Here is a 23,446-nt window from a genome sequence, read left to right as displayed (position 1 = left end):
GTGTTACTGATGGTAGGCTTTGTTACTTTGGTCCCAGCTCTCTGCAGGTCATTCACTAGGTCCCCCCGTGTGGTTCTGGGATTTTTGCTCACCGTTCTTGTAATCATTTTGACCCCACAGGGTGAGATCTTGCGTGGAGCCCCAGATCGAGGGAGATTATCAGTAGTCTTGTATGTCTTCCATTTCCTAATAATTGCTCCCACAGTTGATTTCTTCAAACCAAGCTGCTTACCTATTGCAGATTCAGTCTTCCCAGCCTGGTGCAGGTCTACAATTTTGTTTCTGGTGTCCTTTGACAGCTCTTTGGTCTTGGCCATAGTGGAGTTTGAAGTGTGACTGTTTGAGGTTGTGGACAGGTGTCTTTTATACTGATAACAAGTTCAAACAGGTGCCATTAATACAGGTAATGAGTGGAGGACAGAGGAGCCTCTTAAAGAAGAAGTTACAGGTCTGTGAGAGCCAGAAATCTTGCTTGTTTGTAGGTGACCAAATACTTATTTTCCACCATAATTTGCAAATAAATTCATTTAAAAATCCTACAATGTGATTTTCTGGATTTTCTTTTCTCAATTTGTCTGTCATAGTTGACGTGTACCTATGATGAAAATTACAGGCCTCTCATCTTTTTAAGTGGGAGAACTTGCACAATTGGTGGCTGACTAAATACTTTTTTCCCCCACTGTATATATACACACAGTAGTTCACGTTAGGCTATAAGAACTGAACCAACTAATAAAAGGTTAACCCCTAAAACTCTGTAACAGACATACCTTTCCATACTGTAATATTTCCATGAGTACAGTGAAGAGTGTACATGTTCTCGTGAAATATCTGTTGCATAAAAGTGGAAAAAGAAAACCGAATAAAATGATCATCTTTAATATCTATTAATTAAAGGAAATTAACATTGTGAGTTTGGAGAAAGAAAATCACATTGTTCATCTTTGGCATCAACAGTCCCCAATATTGTTAAATAAATGTGCATACAGTATGTACTAAACCTGCAAGCATATAGTAAAAAACAAGCAGCTCTTATTATACCAGGTGAGCCATAAGGTGTAGGGTGAAGTTGCCCCTAGACACTGATCTTGGGTCAGTTTAAAATGTTCCCCACAATCGTTGAGGTTAGGATTGGGGGAGGGGATGTTGATACTAGATCTGTAACTAGGGGAAACTTCAACCCGGAGCTGACTCATAACAATGCAATTCTATTTTATCTCAATAAAGAAATGTCAGATAGCTTCGCTAAAGACATCTGTGATATGTAATGCCTACACAGGCTCATGCACACTGCATGCAATTCAATTTGTACATCAAATGGTATTTCAAACAGTGAAAACGGTACATGGACAGAACAGACGTATTTACATGAACTCAAAGTGCCATAAAATATCCTGCCATTTGGCACCGAAACAGTAAGAAATATGGTCAATTGTGCGGTGAAATGGAGTGTTAAAATATGGAGGACATCTGCAGAAAATAATATTTGGTACAAGTCCTCATGTAAATAATCAAGGCACATTCGTGATTGATTTGCCAAGGCATGATAATTCTTTTTTTGCAAATCTGGTGAACATGCATGTAAAACCAAAGATCTCAATAAAAAGTGAAACACCAGTACACTATTGAAAAGCATGAGCTGGTACACACACCCAAAAAAGTTAGTAGAGGTGCTGACTAATGGCGAGAAAACTGTAGGCTATAAAACTAAAGAGAGTCACACCCTCTATTTACAAGCTCACAGTAATTTGAGTAAACCACAGAGCTTATATATATATTATTTGTATAGACTACATCAGTAAACTATGCCACCAAATACAACACCGTAATTACATTGTGTAATAGCTGCCCTTTCAAATCATTCCGGGGCCTCAGTCATGCAAAATTCAAATTCCAAGTGAAGGTTGATCATGATAAAAAGAAGAGAAAAATAACATTGCACATCCCAACACCACCCTTACGCCAACATACTAGCAGCACCATGCATATCCTATTGCAGAAATACACTGACCACATCCAAATGCATATAGTACAGTCAAGTACTTGAGTGTCAATCTCTAATGTAGGAACAGTGCTGTAGCCCTGTACTCCCATCACACAGTGTGGTAGTGTGTGAACTGCCACTTCTGGTAGGGACTGGTAGGCTCGCACTCCTTCAGCTGTATGCTGTCATCCAGAGCCCCAGCCTCCAGGCACATACGCCGGGGAGTATGCTCCGCTATGAGGTGCTCCACCTGAGCAAAGAGAACACAGGGAAATACTACCGAATCACCATGTGCATTATGGTAACTTTCATCCAGCAACTGAAAGGAACACTGCTGCTACCTCCCACTCCAACCAAGGTGTTGTGAATTGATGTACGAACCATGATGTAAGCTACAGTCCGAAAGGGGTTGGTTTTATCAATAAAGAAGCAGTTCTCAACTTCCACTATCCTCCCAAGAGTTTGGCTTGGCTCTCTCTCAAAACCAATATTCAGAAAACAACTATAGGAGAGGAGGTGAAGGCCCCCCATTGTAAAGCGAACCTACCAGAGCGGAGTTGGAGGCCTTGTGGAGCCAGCGTAGCTGTGGCTTGGTGTTGTCACATGGCTGCAGAGCCAGACTGGTCCCTTTGCCCTGAGCAGTGACACAGACATCATTCTGGCGAACGTGCCTCATCCAGGTGTAATTGAAGTGTTGACTCTAAGGTTTAGGGACAGAGTGGAGAGTTAAGAGTGCCATTTGGGATGCAGTCTATTACCTATATAGTGCATCTATGGAATAGGGTGTAATTTGGGACGCATCCTTAGTGTCGGACATAGAATTAGACTTCATGATAACTATGGGGTTTAAGACTGTTTGGGTGTGTGTTGAATTAAACAGGAATTCCATAGTGAGCACACATCTGGAGCTATGCAATGTGTTATAGGCATAAAAAAATGCATTTCATATCAAATGGGGAAGTATTTACCAGCTTGCTGAGATTACATTTCTCAAAGGCAAGGGAGCCTTTCTGCAGAGCGAGGCATTTTCTGACTCCACGATTGAAAACCTAGCAAAGGAGGATCACAGGTATAACATTACATGACAATGCCTAGAGCAGTCATAACATTTGCTTCCATGGGTAGTGTCACCGCGCGATATTGACAGTAGAAAGGCTTCTCCTTTTTTTCCCATTCTGTGCCTTCAACCAATGCTGACAGAGAACTGTCACAAGCCTGAAGAGACAGTCACTCTTTGTTCAGATAAGAGGACAATTGACATCTCTGTCTGCGTTGCAGAGGCATTGAGAGGAGACAAGAAAACATCCCCCCCAGAAGAAAAGTACATTTGTCTTTCAGCATCAAGATGAGGGATAATTTAATGGAAAAATAAACAAAGTAAGAGTAACAATTGTTTGGCAGAAAAAGAGCACCAATGCAATATATTCTAAGCTAAACAGCCTAAAAGCAAAAACTGTATTCCTGCTGATTAATAAATCAATCAGTCAATCAATAAAGACAATGATTATAAGTGTGTCAAATGTAGTTATAAACTGCAGCAATAAGGTGCATACTATGTAAACGCTTTTAGCTTCTGAAAAAGCACCATATACTGTAAATCCAATCAAGACTATTATTTATTAATATTAAAAAGTACACCTACCAGCCCCTCAGCTTTGACCAGCGGAGCGACCATGTCTGGGTACACGTTATCCAGGTACCATTTGAAGCTCTTGCACTCAAGCTTCTTCCTGAGTTCGATCTGGTCTGTGAGGTTGCCGATGTCGATGAAACTCCTATCCAGCAGATGGAGGTATCCATGGCCGTAGAACAGGTCTTTGTACTCATCCAGCCACACCTCTGCCACCCTAGCCAAGTTACGCTCAACCGTCTTCTGCCTGTCCTTGGGAAAGTTGTACGGGTTCTCGCCTCGGAAAATATGGCCCACTCGGGAACACGGGATGATCTCGATCTCACCTCCACACATCCAAATCTGCAAAATCAACATTATAGGGTGTGATCAGACCATTTGAGATGCATCCCAAATGGCACCCTATTTTTGCTCATAGGGCTCAGGTTGAAAGTAGTGCACTATATAGGGAATAGGATGCCATTTGCGAAGCAGCCTGGGCCTTGATCATGAGTCAGAGATAAGGGCAGTTAACTGTGTAATCATAGAACAGGTTGTCAAATAACAAACCTCTTATTGAAATGGATCTGCAAACAGTCTAACCCTAACCCTAACCCTAAAGAGGGGAAAATGAGACAAAATTACTAGAGCTGGGACGATAAACCGACAATTACCGACCACTTATCAATCATTCATTACAATAAGTAGCCTATACTAGAGAAATGTGAAATAAGTTTGCTAATATGGGTGATTGTTAATGGGATAATTGATTAGTATTAGTATTAGTAGTAGTAGTAGTAGTAGTAGTAGTAGTAGTAGTTTAAAGCAGGATTTCCCAAACTCGGTCCTGGGGCCCCCCTGGGTACACGTTGTGTTTTTTGCCCAAGCACTACACAGCTGATTAAAATAATCAAAGCTTGATGATGAGGGGGGGGTGAACACTGGTTTAAGAAACCCTGGTTTAAAGGATCTTTTTTTTTTTTTTTTTACTGTGGTGCACATTAATGTTATAAACGTATTGTTCTAGTTATCGTACCAATTCAGGCAATTTATCATAATATGGATTTTTGTCCATATCGCCCAGCTCTACAGTCGTGGTCAAAAGTTTTGAGAATGACACAAATACTAATTTTCACAAAGTCTGCTGCCTTAGTTTTGATTATGGCAATTTGCATATACTCCAGAGTGTCATGAAGAGTGATCAGATGAATTGCAATTAATTGCAAAGTCCCTCTTTGCCCTGAAAATGAACTTAATCCCCAGAAAACATTTCCACTGCATTTCAGCCCTGCCACAAAAGGACCAGCTGCCATCATGTCAGTGATTCTCTCGTTAACACAGGTGAGAGTGTTGACGAGGACAAGGCTGGAGATCACTCTGTCATGCTGATTGAGTTAGAATAACAGACTGGAAGCTTTAAAAGGAGGGTGGTGCTTGAAATCATTGTTCTTCCTCTGTTAACCATGGTTACCTGCAAGAAAACACGTGACGTCATCATTGCTTTGCACAAAAAGGGCTTCACAGGCAAGGATATTGCTGCTAGTAAGATTGCACCTAAATCAACCATTTATCGGATCATCAAGAACTTCAAGGAGAGAGGTTCAATTGTTGTGAAGAAGGCGTCAGGGCGCCCAAGAAAGTCCAGCAAGCGCCAGGACCGTCTCCTAAAGTTGATTCAGCTGCGGGATCGGGGCACCACCAGTGCAGAGCTTGCTCAGGAATGGCAGCAGGCAGGTGTGAGTGCATCTGCACGCACAGTGAGGCGAAGACTTTTGGAGGATGGCCTGGTGTCAAGAAGGGCAGCGAGGAAGCCACTTCTCTCCATGAAAAACATCAGGGACAGACTGATATTCTGCAAAAGGTACAGGGATTGGACTGCTGAGGACTGGGGTAGTCATTTTCTCTGATGAATCCCCTTTCCAATTGTTTGGGGCATCCGGAAAACACCTTGTCCGGAGAAGACAAGGTGAGCGCTACCATCAGTCCTGTGTCATGCCAACAGTAAAGCATCCTGAGACCATTCATGTGTGGGGTTGCTTCTCAGCCAAGGGAGTGGGCTCACTCACAATTTTGCCTAAGAACACAGCCATGAATAAAGAATGGTACCAACACATCCTCCGAGAGCAACTTCTCCCAACCATCCAAGAACAGTTTGGTGACGACCAATGCCTTTTCCAGCATAATGGGGCACCTTACCATAAGGCAAAAGTGATAACTAAGTGGCTCGGGGAACAAAACATCAAAATGTTGGGTCCATGGCCAGGAAACTCCCCATTGAGAACTTGTGGTCGATCCTCAAGAGGCAGGTGGACAAACAAAAACCCATAAATTCTGACAAACTCCAAGCATTGATTATGCAAGAATGGGCTGCCATCAGTCAGGATGTGGCCCAGAAGTTAATTGACAGCATGCCAGGGCAGATTGCAGAGGTCTTGAAAAAGAAGGGTCAACACTGCAAATATTGACTCTTTGCATAAACTTAATCTAATTGTCAATAAAAGCTTTTTACACTTATGGAATGCTTGTAATTATACTTCAGTATACCATAGTAACATCTGACAAAAATATCTCATAACACTGAAGCAGCGAACTTTGTGAAGACCAATACTTGTGTCATTCTCAAAACTTTCGACCACGACTATACAACTTACCTTAAAAGAGATCTCCATGTTCTCTCCACCCCATACGTCCAGGCCAGGATCATAAGAGCCCAGTTCATAGAAGTACTTCTTATCGATGGAGAAAAGGCCTCCTGCCATGACGGGACATCTGAGGAACAAAACACACAGTCCAGGGTCATATTCATTAGACACAAAACGGAAGAAAATGACTGAAACAGGGAAGGTCTACCTGAACATGTCCAATAAGAAATGCTTGTTTTCGTTTTCTGTTGCAAAACATTTTGCTACAGTGTGCACTAATGAATACAACCCAGTTAGCGCGTAAAGATTGTATTCTTCACTTCCTCACAAACAACATTCCTCCATGGTCTTATCAACTCTCACAGAGGAATCAGGATATGAGTCAGACCTTGGCCCTGTTGGAATACTTCTATCCTGCATCCTTCCTTCCTTTAAGTAATCTCTGATCTCTATTGGTTGGATTGGTGAAAGTAATAAGTTGGCGTAACCTAGCTTTGATCTATCCAGTCACGTATAGATCGATGATTACCTCAAGGAAATGAGGAAGGAAGAATACATTCGTGAAGTTTTGGAACAGGGCCCTTATGTTGTTGAACTCATCTGCAACTAATAACGAGGGGTGTAATGAAATACAGCATTACCTGATAGGATCTGAATCCTTCATGTGATTCTTCTTGATGGTGTCCTCTGATAACGTGCTCCACCCAAACACCAAGGGCCATTTGAACACCCCTCTTTGGAAGTTGTCAACCAACACATAGCTGTAAAAACACAAAACATCATTAACCAAATATTACATTACTGGATGAATAATGCATGATTAAATGCACAAAACTCAGATGAATCTGATTAAATCACACAGGAGCCTGAAATCAACATTACAAAGACTGACTTCCAGTAAACAGGATGTTGCATCAAACCTGGCTGTATAAAAAAAAAGCTGAGAAAACTCTAGGGTTATCAGTTTTTTTTACACCAATACAGGTAATTCCAATATGAACCCTTAAGGTCAAAGGTCTGTTGACTAAATAGTCAGAAAATGTGTCAGATGGATAGCTGTGAATCTAAGCTTTCTAATTATATATTATGTGTAGGTAACACACAGAAAGCTACCATTGCTGTCACACATTTTGCAACACTAGGGACAGTCAGCTAAGTGAGCGTCGTCCGAGCCAGAACGGCCCACTCTAGGTGCATAGACCTTCAGAAATATCACTATGAGACATTGTGCCCCCACAGGGTACCGACAGACCAAATTTGGACAATAAGGTTGATTAATAACTCAAACTAGAACTGGGACCATAAACCGAAAATGATCAACACTGACCGAACCGACTACTTCGAGGACATTTTACACATATCAATAATTACGATAAGCAGCCTACACTAGAGAAAATGTTAAGTTTTAACTGGAATAAGGCTGATACTATGGGCTATTGCTAAATGGGACAATTGATAGCTACAGCATTCAAAGTAATGTAAAAAAGTAACTGATGCACATTAATGTTATTCATTTATCATTCAACTTATCATTAGTTATCTGATAATTCAGTCAATTTATCGTGATATGCATTTTTGTCCATATCGCCCAGGAGGTGTCCCAAATGGTACCCTAGTCCCTATATAGTGCACTACTTTTGACCTGGGCCAATGGGGCTCTGGAATGCAGGCATAATGTATAATGGTAATAACACATTACCTCATATCCTTGTCACTGATGACTTCGATGACTGGACAGGCCACTTTCCTCCTATCCATGTACACTCTCTCCAGCAGAGGTTCCAGCCAGCCCACATTGCATTCGATATGTGAGTCAAGAAAGGTCAAAACGTCACCTGAGAGAAATGCAAACAAACCCGCTGAAGACAAACACAAAACCACAGGGACGCTTGACTGCCACATGTATGGGAGGACAGGATTGAGATTTTTTTGCATAGGATATTTTGTTTATACAGCAAACAATGAAAGAAAAAGTGGTGACAGCAGGATGTGGTCGGTTACCTTTGGCAATGGCGGCTCCTGCAAGCCTAGCTCGGATCAGGCCCTGCCTCTCCTTCAGACGGACGATCCGCACTTTGGGATACTGGGACATATACACATCCAGATGGTCCTTGAGATATTCTGAGACAGTGGATGAGAGCAAGTAAGCTTAGGGCCCTGAGTTTATCCTCCCGACCATGAAACCTGACCAGGAAAAACTCCAGGCCCTAATTGTAAGCTATAAGTAATTTGGGCACAGAGTGACATCACCTGTTCAGGAAAAACTCTTAAGATGTCTCCAAGATTAATAAAGTTAATATTCAGTTTATAGCGATTAAAGAGATTGAACAGGATTTTGAAAACTACGTCTGTATTTTTTTAAACCTTATGTTTTGGACTCCACGTGTCAATGTACGGCATAATACAACATCTGTAATCTTCACCTGGCGGAGAAAGCCACGCAATCCTTACATTCAATACTTTCAATATTTTTTTCATGTGAGTTGCACGCTCGTCCCTTTCATAGTGAAAGTACTTACAAATTCGTATCATATTGTACAAATTGGAAATCGTAACATGTCATACGAATTGCTGGACGCAACATATCATACGAAATGGATGACGTACACAATTGTGCTCCATTTTCAGGGACTTGTTTTGGCTTGTGAGCACTACTTTCAAAACTACTGGCTGAAATTATACAAAACTGCATCACTTTAACACAAAGTTTAGCATATTTATATATTTTCCCTTCCTGTAATATACATAATTTCCAGTGTTCTGTTTGTGAAACTCAAGGTGCAGGTTGATGATCACTAGACTTGCTGAATGTTATGGATTATTCTCTGTAGTATCTGTTGTTAGTGATTGACACCAGACTGGAGGTACAAGGACTGAGAACACACTGATTTTATTGTACTTTATTTTAGTCACTGCCTTTTTTGTTATTGACTTCCTACACGCTTCTCAGGCTGGTGTTTACAGAACATTTGGTGCTGTCTGATTAGTATATAAAAGGGCCTGTCTCCAAGAGGCCAGTTAGACATTTGCTCTCCTTCTGTGCCGTAGGTGTCTACCTGTTGATTTTTGATTGACTAAATCTGTGACTGCTGTTCTCTATTGTTCACTTGGAAATTCCTATTACACCATCTGTACTGTTTACCAGGAAAGCCCCTCCCACAGACAACCCATTACATTTTATATATCTAAAAAATTCCATAGCCTTTGCCCATTCTTACCTTTGGTACTGAAGTCGTCCACTAGGATGATCTCTTTGAGAAGGTGTAGTGGAGACCGGTTGAGGACACTGTGGACAGACCGGAGCAAAGTGGACCACACCTCGTCCACAAAGCAGAAGATCACACTGGTGGTGGGCAAGTAATCATGGACCACACTCTCAGAACACCTGGAGAAAAACACAATGGCAAGAGAGGTTATTTAATACTAACCATTAGTATACCGTATGAGTGACAGTAGTGTGGGAGTGAGTGAGTATTAATGGTGTGGTCAAGCCAACTGTGTGACTCACGTATGAGGTCTGGTGTCTGGGATGGCTCTGTCCACAGGGATCTGGTCACTCAGGTACACGTTGAAATGGCCCTCGTTCCAACGGTTCCTCACCTCCTGCTCTTTGTCACTGGGCACCATGGCTGCTTGCCCAAATTGCCCAATTGCATTGGCATCTCTAGGCGCTTGGGTCATGTCTAATGCCAGCACTTTGTGGACGCCTGTGTTTCGAACAACTGTGGAGTTTGTGGGAACTCCTTGGAGTTTCAGCTTTGCTGTAGGTGGTAAGGACTCCTTTAGGGCATCAGCGTTACCTTTATCAAGCTCATTGATCCGTTTGTCCTCTTTGTTGACAACCACCTCTTTTCCTTTTAGTACATCCTTTTTGACAGGTTTAACTGTGGAGTCCACTGCAACTTTGTCTTTAATAAAGCTTTCTTGTTTGCCAGGCTCAAGTGAGTCTTTGACTTTCTCCTTTGTCTTGGAGTCAATATTTTCTTTGCCTTTTTGCACTATGCCTATATTTTGCTCTACATTCTCTCCTGTATTTTTTGAGGTAGGGGTTTCAACATGTTTTCCTTCCTGAACACCAGGTGGCACTTTGGTAAAGTTCGAGCCTACTGCTGCAGTGAATGCCACTTTCTTATCCCTCTCCGTAGGTCCTGCTTTCTTATCCTCTAGCACCAAGTCCACTGCCTTTTTTGACACATCTTTGACAGGCAAAGGATCTTTGACAGGTGCTTTCGTATTCAAAGGCACACTCAATTGTACTGTGACATGATGCACAACTTCGATTTGGTTATGCTTAAAGATGACAGCATTTCCATGTTCTAACTTTGGTTGGGCATTCCCCCCTTCTTGCTCATGCGAGTTTACTTTGTCCTTAAACTGTGGGTCATTTTTGACAGCGGGTCCTCGCTTTCTGTACACTTCAAGGACTTTCTTTTCATTCTGGAGTGGAGCTTTATTACCTGCCTCGTCCAGGTCTAAGTCTACTCTCTGTACTGGATTTTTAAACCCCCTATGCACTGACTTGGTACGTTTCGTGGCCTGCTGTCTGACAGCCTGCCTTTCCTTTACTACGCTTTCTTTTAAAAGTTGGCTGTTAACATCATTTAATGACAGGCGAAGCGCTGCCATATCGAACAGTAGCCAAATAATAGATGCAATGAAAACAAATGCAAGTACCCTCCCACTACCCCTAAAGTATTTCCTTATCTTTATCGCCCTCATTTTAGTAGGCCTAAATCTAGATATAATGTCACAATATCTTATTAATGCATGCGCGGGTCATAGCCTACTTATCAACCCCCATTCAACTTCGTTTCTTTACTTTGGGTAGTAGTAGTAGGCTATTGCCTGCGTGGCATTCCACGCCGAGAAGATTGCTTTGGCCAAACTTCTGTCGGAATCTTCTGTCAAATATCCTTCATTGAACTAGTATGCATTTTGAAGCAAAAACATTAAAACACAAACGCAACAATGTAACTTATCAGTAAAACTTACTTGTGAAATGCCATGCTGTCCATTTACTTCCCTAAATGTTACAATGTATCACAAGTAGTTTTTCCATGCGCTGTTCACTATTCTGGGAGTGCAATTATCTTGCATTTTGTTACTTGCCCTCTCCTAATGTCTTTGAATGAAAAGTGAAATCATATTTCCTTGAAGAGAATGCGAAGCCACAGACATCCATTCAATTCTTAGCCCTATTCTGTCGTGGAGGTACCTCCCGTCTACGACATATTTCAACTTTGCACTTTCAGAGCACACACAGTGATTGGACAGATAGCTTAATTGTATGCAAACTGTTTTAGCACACAGGAAAGGTGGCGTGGAAGAGGGTGTGGCCCAGTTCCGGCGTTATGGGCGGGCCTTAGGAGGCCTGGCCAGCCCTACCGTACCTCCTTGCCGGTCCAAATAAAATATTGAAATATTGATAATTTATTTGACCAAGACGCACGCGGACAGAAAGACGCATCAATCTCAGTTAAAGCATCCGAGTGAGCGAAACAGCGCCCCTCTGTCTCAGTATGTGTAGACCATGTATCTGATGCTATCTGTACCAAAAGTTTATGGCATATCATACTATTTCCGGCCAGACAGCATCAGATACATGGGCTACATAGGGGGGCGCTGTTTCGCTCGCTCGGTTGCTTTCTCCGGTAACATAGTTTCAGCAGAGAGGAAGAGGCGAAATGACAGGGCTCACTCTCGCCTAAATCTGTCCAGAAAAAGACAATGCGTTTTTATGTGCATAATATGCAGACCTAAACTTGTTGCCTGCCTTCCCGCCTTTGGGACAAAAAGTCCCATTGTTAGGGCGAGACATGAGCATCTCGTTATTATATACACTTCTCTGAAAAGGAAAGTTAGCGGGTGCACAGTGCACTGTTAGGATGCTGGATTCCCCTGAAGTAAATTACTTCACCATGGAGCATGACTAAGCCACAGAGTATCATTAGCTTCTTAAAAATGTGTTTTGCTGTGGATTGTTTCAAATCACAAGTGTGTAGACCTACGCCTATTTGGGAAGCCGCAATTTGGGTAGGGCTCTGTAGCAATAGGTCTAGCTGATTGAGTTGCGGCTGTCAGTGATGAGCATCTAAAATATGTGTGAAGTTAATGTGTCTTGAGTATAGTTTAAAATGTTGCAACAAGAAGAAGTGGAGGGGTGTGTGGCGAAGATATGGGGTGTCTCTCTCCAGAATGCATGCACTCACACTCTAAAAATTAGGGGTTCAACAAGGGTTCTGCTAAGATCCTCAAAGTTCTTCGAATAACCTTAGGTTTCTTGGCACTGAAAATTGCCCCCAAAAGGTTATTCCAAGAACCCCATAGGCGGTGGGGTTCATCGAGGAACCGCCTTAGTTGGTGGGGGTTCTTGCAGGAACCTAACTGCCCCAACTGACAGCAGGTGCAGGCACTTAACTCCTCAATTTAAGGTAAGGTTTGTCAATGTATGATCTAAATTGATATTGTTTTATGATGATACCATCTATCTTTTCATATTTGTCCAAATCTTTCTAAAACAGAAAATGGACACAATTCAATTAATATAAATCAACAAAGAGGTAAGAATATGTATGCTAAAATAATATGTTGCAGGCTAGCTGTATTGGGTGCAGATTACTGATTACTGAACCAATGTCAATTGGTATTTGTATGTTATGCAGATCACATGTACCATCCTCCTCCCTTACTGTACCTCTTCAATTAAAATCCCATAGGCCTCTACATTATGGACAAGGTATGTGTATGAAAACCATTATCAAAACAGTTTTTTTCATTCACATTTACAGCAAAAACCAAGGTATGAATACTGTCGTGTGCATGTTTTGTTAAACATCTGTATAATTACTATTTTTTTGAATTCACAGACTTCACCCTCCCTACACCTCTGATGAATATAACAGGAAACCTGTTCGATCACCATGCACTGCAAAATCCTTCTGGCTATGGATATGGAGAACATCAACTCATTAACATCAACATGCCAGAGGATATACCCATTGGACTTCGGGCTCTGCTGGGAGTTTACCTCATATTTTTATTTTTTATTCTGCTTTGCCACTAAAATCATAATAAATACTGACAACAAAAAAATTGTGTTATTGTTATGCATTTTAATAATAATAATAGGGTGGGGGGGGGGGGGGGGGGTAGTTCAAAAATGAACCACAAAAGGTTTTTCAAAAGGTTCTTCGAGGATCCATTAAAAGGAGTTATTTGAAGAACTTATTGGGGTTCCCTCACAGTTTCAATTTGAAGAACCCCTAAAGGATCCAACCTTTACTTTTTAGAGTGCAAGAACCCTAAGGTTCTTCGAAGAACTTTGAGGATCTTAGAAGAACCCTTGTTGAACCCCTAATTTTTAGAGTGTACCACTATGTCAGCAGAGCTGACTTGAAGTGTCAGGTTTCACACCCTACATTTGCATAGGGAGTCACGTGTCACATTTTCTAGCCTATCCAGACACAGAATAGATTTGTCCTCCCTCTGAGCGACGGAGACAGTCTAGCGAATCTAGCAGCCGTGGTTTCATCTCGCTGTGATATAATACTGGTCACAGCGGGACTAAATAATTGATATCGTAAAGTTGAAGTTGTAAGGAGTCTACAGACATTCAAATAGTGGCGTGGCAGAAAATGCTCTGTACATTCTAAAAAGTAAAGGTTCCTGGAGGATCCTTTAGGGGTTCTTGAAATTGAAACTGTGGGGGAGCCCCTGTAAATTCTTTGAAGAACTCTTTAAAATGATTATTCAAAGAACCCCTTTTAATGGATCCTCAAATAACCTTTTGAAGAACCTTTTGGGGTTCATTTTTTAACTATGCCCCCCCGCCCCTATTAATATTATTATTAATAATATGCTTAACAATAACAACAATAGCACAATATTTTAGTTGTCAATGTTTATTATGATTTTAGTGGCAAAGCAGAATAAAAAAATTAAAATATGAGGTAAACTCCCAGCAGAGCCCGAAGTCCAATGGGTATATCCTCTGGCATGTTGATGTTAATGAGTTGATGTTCTCCATATCCATAGCCAGAATGATTTTGCAGTGCATGGTGATCGAGCAGGTTTCCTGTTATATTCATCAGAGGTGTAGGGAGGGTGATATCTGTGAATCCAAAAAATAGTAGTTATACAGACGATTAATAAAACATGCACACTACAGTATTCATACCTTGGTTTGTGTGGTAAATGTTAATGAAAAAAACTGTTTTAATAATGGTTTTCATACACATACCTTGTCCATAATGTAGAGGCCTATGGGATATTCATTGTAGAGGTAAGAGAGGATGATGGTATATCTGATCTGCATAACATACCAATACCAATTGACATACCTTTGTATGCCTCCTCGTCTGTATACCTACAGACACAGACACAAAAGTGAGCAGTTCAGTCATCTGCGCCCAATACAGCTAGCCTTCAACATATTCTTATAGCCTACAGTACATATTCTTACCTCTTTGTTGATTGATATCCATTGAATTGTGTCCATTTTCTGTTTTAGAAAGATTTGCACGAATATGAAAAGATGGATAGTGTCATCAGAAAACAATATCAATTTAGATCATACAAGGGAGTAGGGACAAACCTTACCTTAAATTGAGGAGATCTTTAAATGTTTCAGTTAAGTGCCTGCCGTTGCTGTCCTTTCAAATTCAAATCTAAATGTTTCAGTTGGGCAGTTAGGTTCCTGCAAGAACCCCCACCAACTAAGGAGGTTCCTCGATGAACCCCACCTCCTATGAGGTTATTGGAAGAACCCTTTGGGTGCAATTTTCAGTGCCAAGAACCCTAAGGTTCTTCGAAGAACTTTGAAGATCTTAGAAGAACCCCTGTTGAACCCCTAATTTTTAGTTAAATATGACTAAATATGATCATATATTTTTTAACAGTTCTAAAAAAGGATGAAATATTATAGTAAGTCGTTTATAATTTGATTGTTACTATATTTTGAAAGCATTTCAGTAATTTCAAGCCCTATTTCTTCACTTTTGTTGAATAGGAAAAAAATATATATATATTTTTTATATTTTCATAATTTCTGTACTTGAGCTTGTGTCCTCAAAAGTGGGTACACCTAATACATCTATATCCATTTTTTATCAGAAAGGTGATTTCTTTCTAGAACTATGCAGCATTACTAGTTATTGTTTATGTTTGTTCATGAAAAATAATGACTTTTGGGTATTATACATTTTGCCATATCGTTCAAAGGGGAGGCAACAACGGGTTTTCACGTCTTCAGCAGGCATCTCTTGGGAGCCCTATTGGGTCCATCCAGAACATTAAGTGTCACCAACATTTGGAGAGAGAGAGAGCGGGGAGGCAGGCGGGATGGGTGTTGTGATGTCTGCCCTGGTGCCTGCCCTTAGCAGGAGCGGACTGGGACAAGAATTCGGCCCTGGCATTTTTATCCACACCAGCCCACTTCACTGTATGTGCCACCAACCCCTCCCGAGGAAGTGGAAAGTCAAAACTCATGAACTAGATTGCTAACTCTAAATATAATAGGCTTCCCACTGCTAGTAGCCATGTATTCATCCAACAGTAAATGTAATGTCCCAAAAAAACTTTGCAGTTGTAGGATACTACCCATGAGAGCTATAGGCCTATGCCCTCGCAATGGCCGGTGCGCATTTCGTGCCCTGCCGCTCCATATCGCAAAGCCATATCATATCTTTGTTGTAATATAGTTGCTATTGAGCTGAATATTGAGAGTTGAGAAAACATTTTTATACCTACAGAAAGCTGAGACAATACTCTCTTCGACAGCGACAAGGGGACGAAGCTTCCAAAGCTGTGTTTTTCCCGCAATTGCATTTAGAAATGTTATACGATCAGAACACATTTTTCTATTAAGCACATGGGGAGAAAGGAGAGTGGCTCGATCATCACAGCGAAACAGGCACAGGGCAGACACTTTCATTACAAGAATCATGAGGATAATGCACTTTACTGTTTGACCAAATCATGGTTTTAGCCGCCCCCAAAATAGGACAATGTGAGTGAGTTGACTATATAGAATGTGCTCTTTCTACATTGATAGGCACACTTCTTTTTACGATCCATGACCTTGGCTGTCTTACTGATGAGAGTAGGAGCAGGTCTCTTTGCTGATGCCGCGTTTAACTTTGAATGTGTGTTTGCGTGACCTCGGCCGGCCCATCCTTCCGTTTCCCACTGATTGAGAAGGGTAAATTGCACTGATCAGCCAGAGTCTCATTATAGATTAGTATAACAGAGAAATTGCGAGAATCATATTTTTTTAAACAAAATCTTAACAGGCCCAGTGGCTGCCGGCCATGTCACCTTTTTCATGTTTTATTTTGATATAAAAAAATATATTTCTGTGTGTCAATTTCGACCAGACCACCCAACTAAAACATGGTCCAGCCCATCTGGCATTTGCCAGAATTGCCAGATGGCCAATCCGCCCATGGCCCTTAGCCACAGTACATGGGCTTTCATTAGAGGCTTGGCTAAATGATTGGTCCCAGGAAAGCCCTGAAGCCTCACAATGCATGTGTCAGTTTATATGTCCTATTCATTGGACAAGTTATTCATGTAATCATTTTTTATATTTTATTGCGGCACCCACAAACATGCAGTAATTATTGGGTGGATAGATTGGCTTTTTTGGTTCAAGGAGAATATACAGTCTATGTTGTGTTATAGGGAAAGGTACAGTACTAAATTCTGAATATGCTCTAGGTTGTCCTTGTTTACTGGAAGCCATTTTCTTTAAAACTGAGAGGGATTATGCAGAAAACATTACTGAAGCTCTTAATTTGACACTGGCATGTGTAAAATTGAAAGAAATATAGTATGATATCTTTAGGACATGCTAATCAGACCTCGGAATTAAAATGACAACAGTTGTTCTATGTAATTTACATAGAGGTCATGTTTTGCTAATATGTCTCTTGTTGAAACAGACAGCCAGCAAGAATATGGTTAAGTCTGACCCACTGACATTTTCAGCGCCAAATTATGCACAATGTGTGAATTAAATTAATTAGAGAATTCATTAAGAAATATGGCTTGCGGAAATTAGTGTAATATTTAGTTATGTGATGTAATTTTCTTTCATTGTTAAACCTAATTTGTTTCATAACAGTTCTTGCAGTAGTTTCTCCCTGTGTTAACTATGATGTATGTCATTTGTTAGCCGTTTAATTAATTATGATTAGATTTACTGAACGTACAGCTTGTTTTGACAGATGGCACCCATCAGGGAGACCTTTGCACAATTAATTTGAAATCAATGACTTCCCTTTTTTCTCTTTGTATCATCTGTTCCATTTGTGTGAAAAATATACACATGCATAAACTCGGTTTTTACTCCAGCTTCATTTAATGGTCTATTATCTACAATTCCCCTAACAATGTACAAGTCAGATAAAAAACGATCCAGACTAAATTTAAGTTTGCAGTTTATCTCTTAACTAAGCACTGAGATGGTTCACTTAATGACTGTCAGTTCGAGAGATTATAAATCTCCTGCATATCTACACGTACAATGGTGGTCTGGCTTTAATCAGCCATTAAGCATTTCATATACACTGAACAAAAATATAAAATGCAAGATGTAAAGTGCTGGTCCCCATGTTTCATGAGCTGAAATAAAAGATCCCAGAAACAAAAAGCTTATTTCTCTAAAACGTTGTGCACAACTGTATTTACATCCCTGTTACTTAGCATTTTTTTCCTTTGTCAAGATAATCCATCCACCTGACAGGTGTGGCATATCAAGAAGCTGATTAAACAGCATGATCATTACACAGGTGCACCTTGTGCTGGGGACAATCACTAGTCCGTCAAACCTCTGTAAGTGACATTATTCTGTGTCTCAAATGGCATCCTATTTCCTATATAGTGTACTACTTTTGACCAGGGTCCATAGGGCTCTGGCCTATGTCCCAAAGACTCCTTGAACTATAAACATCTCAATCACCAAAGGTGCTGTATAAGCCTTCATAATGATGAAACTAGGCCTTCAACCAGGAAGAACATTGTCTGCCATATCATTCACAACTCACATGGATCCATTACATATGATAACTTTTTTGCTTCCAGGGGGATATTTGATTCCCAGTTAATTAGCCTCAATAATTTGCATTAATTGTTTTTGTTCTATAAACATTTGAAAGGCCTTACAAGCCTCTCATTTTTTTTAACCTCTCCTGCACACATGCTCTTTTCATTTGTTTTGTATTTTCTTGTGTGCAATAAAAATAACATTATAATAATAATTGTTTTTGTTTCCCTAAAAACACTACCATTGGTATCAGGTCCCACAATAGTTTCCTGTACTCCATCTCACAGATTGACATGAACCAATATCTTGCCTGCATTTAGTATTTGTCCACTTGCTGAATGCTAATAGTTCTAATAATTATATTATCAGAGGCTTAATGTAGTATCCAGACTACTCACAGTAGAGCATCCCCTCACAATAGAGTATCTGGGAATGTAGCCTACTGGTTTGTTCTTACGTTCCATTCTCAGTTCACACCACAAGATGGCGCTTTTGTTCTTTTCATGTTCTTTCTTTAGGTTGAGTAGTCCAAAATCCAACCCCTACCTTTCATGGGAAATTCCAGCACTTTGTTAGAGAAAGCATTGTAACCCATTGAAATATTAAAATTAAGGTGTTTTCAAAGAAATCTGTCTCGTTCTCTCGACTCAGTCCTCTGTCTTCATTTGAATAGTTGGACTAGTTTCAAAATGTAGAATGGTCAAGCATATTCATTATCATTATGCTTAGATGATGTAATTGAAGATAAAATAGGTTATGCTGTCTGAGGAGAAACAATTAAATGTAATTTTGTTCATTCTTTTTCCTATGTCCCTGTTTTATTCCTTCTCAGCCTTTGGGGACAGAACACCAGAGGGAACATCATCACATATTACTCAGGTAAAGTTGAACAACTTGTCAGTCATATTTAACAATATTAACATTGAATATTCGGTTGCCTTCTTACAAAGATTAGTTGTAACAATACATGATCGTTTAATGTGCATCACTAGTTTATTGTTCGATACTATAGGGTTTGTCACATAACAATAGGATTTTACCACTAATAGGGGCTGCTTCCCGGACACAGATTAAGCCTTATCCTGGACCAGCATTTTCAATTAAGATTCCCTATTGAGTTTGATTTTTAGTCTAGTCTTTAGAAACCGCCACATAGAGATTGAATGTCTTGTTGACTCTCTAACAGCGCTTTGAAAATCAACCATGGAACATGTAAATGATGGGAATGATAGGAGACAATATTTAGTCTGCATAGGTGAATAAAACGTCACATACATCATCCAGCAAAGAAGGAGGCAAGAAGCATAACACCATGGTCAAATCCATATCCTTTAACCAGGTGATATGAAGGTGATGCAAATGTGGCCCCCACTGGACATGAGTTAATGTGTGACATAAAAAATAACTACATTGTCTCAATCCAGTGGGCTGACTTGGCATGGGCAGCAAGTCCTAAATGTCAGGCTGTAATGAGTTCTGGCCAAAGGTACACAGTTAGGACATGGAGCCTGCTGCCACCTGGGATGCCCACTGGCCAGCCAGCCACATACCCCTTAGCCGTTTGGACTCTACGTGCATCCAAACAAAGTTTTAGTCAGTTCTACTGTGATTTCGGGGTCTGGGTTTGGTTTAGGTTTAGGTTTATTTGAACATATTGTTACATAAGCAGAAACATCATAGAATGTGATGTCATACAATATAAAACACAGGTAAAAAGATATGATCTGCCTAAATATATGGACAGTGCATCATCAATAAGCCAATACTTATCATAAATACTGCTAAGTATTTCCAATTACTATTACTGATTTCTATGTATAAGGATATATAGACTGATTTCTTAAAGGCCTGGTGCAGTCAAAACCATGATTTTCCTGTGTTTTATATATTTCCACACTATGAGGTTGGATTAATACTGTGAAATTGAGAAAATTATGATAATGCCCTTTTAGTGTAAGACCCGTTTAAAATGACCGGCTGAAATTTCAGCCTGTTTGGTGGGAAGGAGTTTTGGCCTGCCTGGTGACATCACCAGTTGGTAAATTAGTTAATAGACTAATAAGAAATAGAGTTCCAAACCTCTCTGCCAATAACAGCTAGTTTTCAGTTTTCCCCTCCCCACTCAGACCACTCACAGACAGCCCTAACAAAATTATTGCTTAAAAATTGCTCTTTAATTGAAAACAATCACAGTAAGGAACTTACTTGTTACCCAGAAATGATTTGATATTGAGATAAAAACAGCTGCATTGAACATTTAATAGACCAATTAGAACGAGTTCCAAACCTCTGCCAATAACAGCTAGTTTTCACTTTTCCCCTCCCCATTCAGAACACTCCCAGACAGTCCTAGCTTAATTTTTGCTTGAGAAATTGCTGTTTGTTAAAAAGCCATTTAGTTTATTTTTGACGATTTTAATTGAAAACAATCACAGTAAGGTACTTACAGTATTTTTCAATCTCTTTGGCACAATGTTCTTATGTAAGTGGTATATTTTCACAACTCTAAGGGGTCTATTGTCATTGACGAGAATTAAACAGAATTTATTGAGAGATTCTCGAGAGGTATCGAGAGGTTTACTGTAACGTAAACTTGCGTATTTCTCAGGTCTCGAAGGCTACCTCCAGAGGTCGCGCACGACACTACCCCAGTTGCTCCCATCTAAGCAGGGCAGTGTAAACAGAATTGTCTCGTTGAGCACAACATTCATACATTAAAAATACGAATAGCAGAGCAAAGTTTTTGAAACAGCTGAAATGTATAGACATTTTCTTTATATTTGAGTCTTGTGTTTTCACCTGAAATTGCCGCCGTAGTTCAACGATGTTTTTTCCCACTTGGTTGCTCTGAGCCACGGTCCAGGCAAGAAGCATGCAGCAAAAAGCTGATCAACTTAGTGAATGATCAACGTTTTCAGTCACAATTTTGCGTTTACCTCATATAATGGCTTCCATGATATTGATAAAATTAAGCCTGGTTTGTTCAAAGGTAACTTTAACGTACTGAAACTTTAGTTTAATATTCGTATGAGAGGGGTAAACGTTAAAGTTTCATATGCTAACGTTAATAGCTAGCTAGCATGCTAGCTAGCTTTGTTATTGTCTTGCAAGCTACATTTAGCTAATGCGTGTATGAACAAGAAAATAAACCCTTTAATTGTCTGCACATGCATGTAAAATGTTGCATTATTCAAGAGTGTAATATGGTTTGGTTGCATTAGCTAATATGTTTTAGAGGAAAAGTTGCTCACATTGTTGAATAGTTTGCAAGCTTACTGTATTGGGGCGGCAGGTAGCTTAGTGGTTAAGAGCGTAGTGCCAGTAACCGAAAGGTCGCTGGTTCTAATCCCCGAGCCGACTAGGTGAAAAATCTGTTGATGTGCCCTTGAGCAAGGCACTTAACCCTAATTGCTCCTGTAAGTCGCTCTGGATAAGAGCGTCTGCTAAATGACTAAAATGTAAATGTATTACTGGCCAGTCAATGGCTACTGATATTTACCCTAGATTTGGAGCTGCAGAGCAAGAATTATCACGTTGCCAGCCACATTGAAAGGTAAGTCAAGGATGTAATGTAAATTGAAAGGTTTATGTACATATTATATACATTGAAATCTCGTCGCGCTGCCTCTCCTTAAATGTTCATCAATGAGAAGTACAAAACTAAACTGATAACACTTATAATATCCTCTATCTTATGTTCAGAACCTTTGCTTGTGCATTGATTGGGGTTGCACACATTCATGCAAAATCAAAGTTTTCTGTGAAATGCCATGACAACATTTTGTTTAGTAACCAATACTGATAATGATAGGCTCACCATTTAGTAATTTTAACTACCATTTAATCAAATAGCAAAAAATACAAGATACACATTTCAAAAGTGTTCTTTTTGAACTGCTGGTTAAGAAGAATAGTAGATGGTAAATATAATTTTCCATACAGTATTTGACAAAAACTTGACATGCATTAAAAAACAACAACAATTTGTATCAAATCAAATGTTATTTGTCACATGCAACGAATACAGCAGGTGTAGACCTTACAGTGAAATGCTTACTTACAAGCCCTTAACCAACAATTCCGTTATTATAATATTTTTTTTTTAAAGAGCAGCAGTAAAAAAACAGTAGGGAGGCTATATACAGGGGGTACCGGTACAGAGTCAATGTGCGGGGGCACAGGTTAGTCAAGGTAATGGCAGGTTGTGAGCATGTTGAGAAATATATCAGTCTTACAGTTTCATTATCCTTATAAAGTACATACGTAGGACAAATCATCAGAAATAGGGTATTGTAAAGCAGTTGGCTACTGTAAAAACATAGCACAGTGTTTTATGCCATTTCTGCCCCATGCAACATTGTACAAGATCGCCTTTTCTACGTGACTTGTCAACTGATCTCTCTGCTTGAAATTCATCAGCTTACAGTGTATCAATGAAATTCATCAGCTTACAGTGTATCAATGATATTAATCAGTTTACAGTGTATCAATGAAATTCATCAGTTTACAGTGTATCAATGAAATTCATCAGCTTACAGTGTATCAATGAAATTCATCAGTTTACAGTGTATCAATGAAATTCAGATAATGAGTGGAATATTGTTATATACAACCCAGGTATTTCAGCAGTGCATTGTACACTACACTATAATTCCAAATGGTAGCACATAGAGTGACTCTTTCCACTTTGTCCTATTGAAGCACACTGGCTGATGGAGAATGATGTAGTATTTACAGCCACATCCATTAAGGATTTGGTTTTACCTTCCAACATAAATTGATGGCAAATTGATACGTTTATTTATCAATTTACAGTGTTCAGCAGTTATCAAACTATATATGTTAACTAGGCAATACATCATTTTGGTTCAGTAGTTACTGTATCAGTTTTGAGCAGTTTGACTAAGTGATAGTTCATTGTATTGTTAACAAATGACAAGAAAATCATATCAAAAGTAAAGTGAATATTACATTTTGAAAAGCAGATACTTAGATTGAATATGTATCCAAAATGAAAGAGTGATTTGGTGCAGTGAACAAGTGACTTTGTGAATGTGTTTGTTGAACTCAGTCAATTGAAAATGTGCTTAGAGTTTTGAAACATGATCCATTGTGATGATCTGTTTTAATTTTTGTGCTTAGAGTTGTGAAAATGTACCACATAGATG

At 39.8% G+C, this 23,446-nt stretch overlaps 1 protein-coding gene across 1 annotated transcript; it reads right to left on the bottom strand.

The window, feature by feature from the left end:
• Nucleotides 1-863: 863 nt before the first annotated feature.
• On the bottom strand, nucleotides 864-11,440 carry LOC311129794 (polypeptide N-acetylgalactosaminyltransferase 5-like). The gene is made up of 10 exons (XM_084162242.1): nucleotides 9,744-11,440; nucleotides 9,454-9,620; nucleotides 8,237-8,356; nucleotides 7,935-8,070; nucleotides 6,877-6,996; nucleotides 6,245-6,362; nucleotides 3,627-3,956; nucleotides 2,953-3,033; nucleotides 2,532-2,684; nucleotides 864-2,234 (listed from the first exon to the last, which is right to left on the bottom strand). Exons 1-10 carry the CDS (start codon nucleotides 10,952-10,954, stop codon nucleotides 2,094-2,096), a joined length of 2,577 nt encoding a protein of 858 aa, XP_084018368.1. The 5' UTR covers nucleotides 10,955-11,440; the 3' UTR covers nucleotides 864-2,093.
• Nucleotides 11,441-23,446: the final 12,006 nt, after the last annotated feature.

This window comes from Coregonus lavaretus (assembly GCF_964263955.1).
Source record: "Coregonus lavaretus genome assembly, chromosome: 5".
Taxonomy (NCBI): Eukaryota; Metazoa; Chordata; class Actinopteri; order Salmoniformes; family Salmonidae; genus Coregonus; species Coregonus lavaretus.
This window is presented reverse-complemented; position numbering and strand designations above follow the sequence as displayed.

Bases quoted from the DNA above. Each gene is read 5' to 3' on its own strand.
- LOC311129794 (XM_084162242.1), bottom strand. From the start codon at position 10,954: ATGAGGGCGATAAAGATAAGGAAATACTTTAGGGGTAGTGGGAGGGTA. The intron at 6,997-7,934 runs GTAATGTGTTAT...GTGTTTTTACAG, and splicing joins ATCAGTGACAAGGATATGAG to CTATGTGTTGGTTGACAACT. The intron at 2,235-2,531 runs GTAGGTTCGCTT...CTCTTTGCTCAG, and splicing joins AGGCCTCCAACTCCGCTCTG to GTGGAGCACCTCATAGCGGA.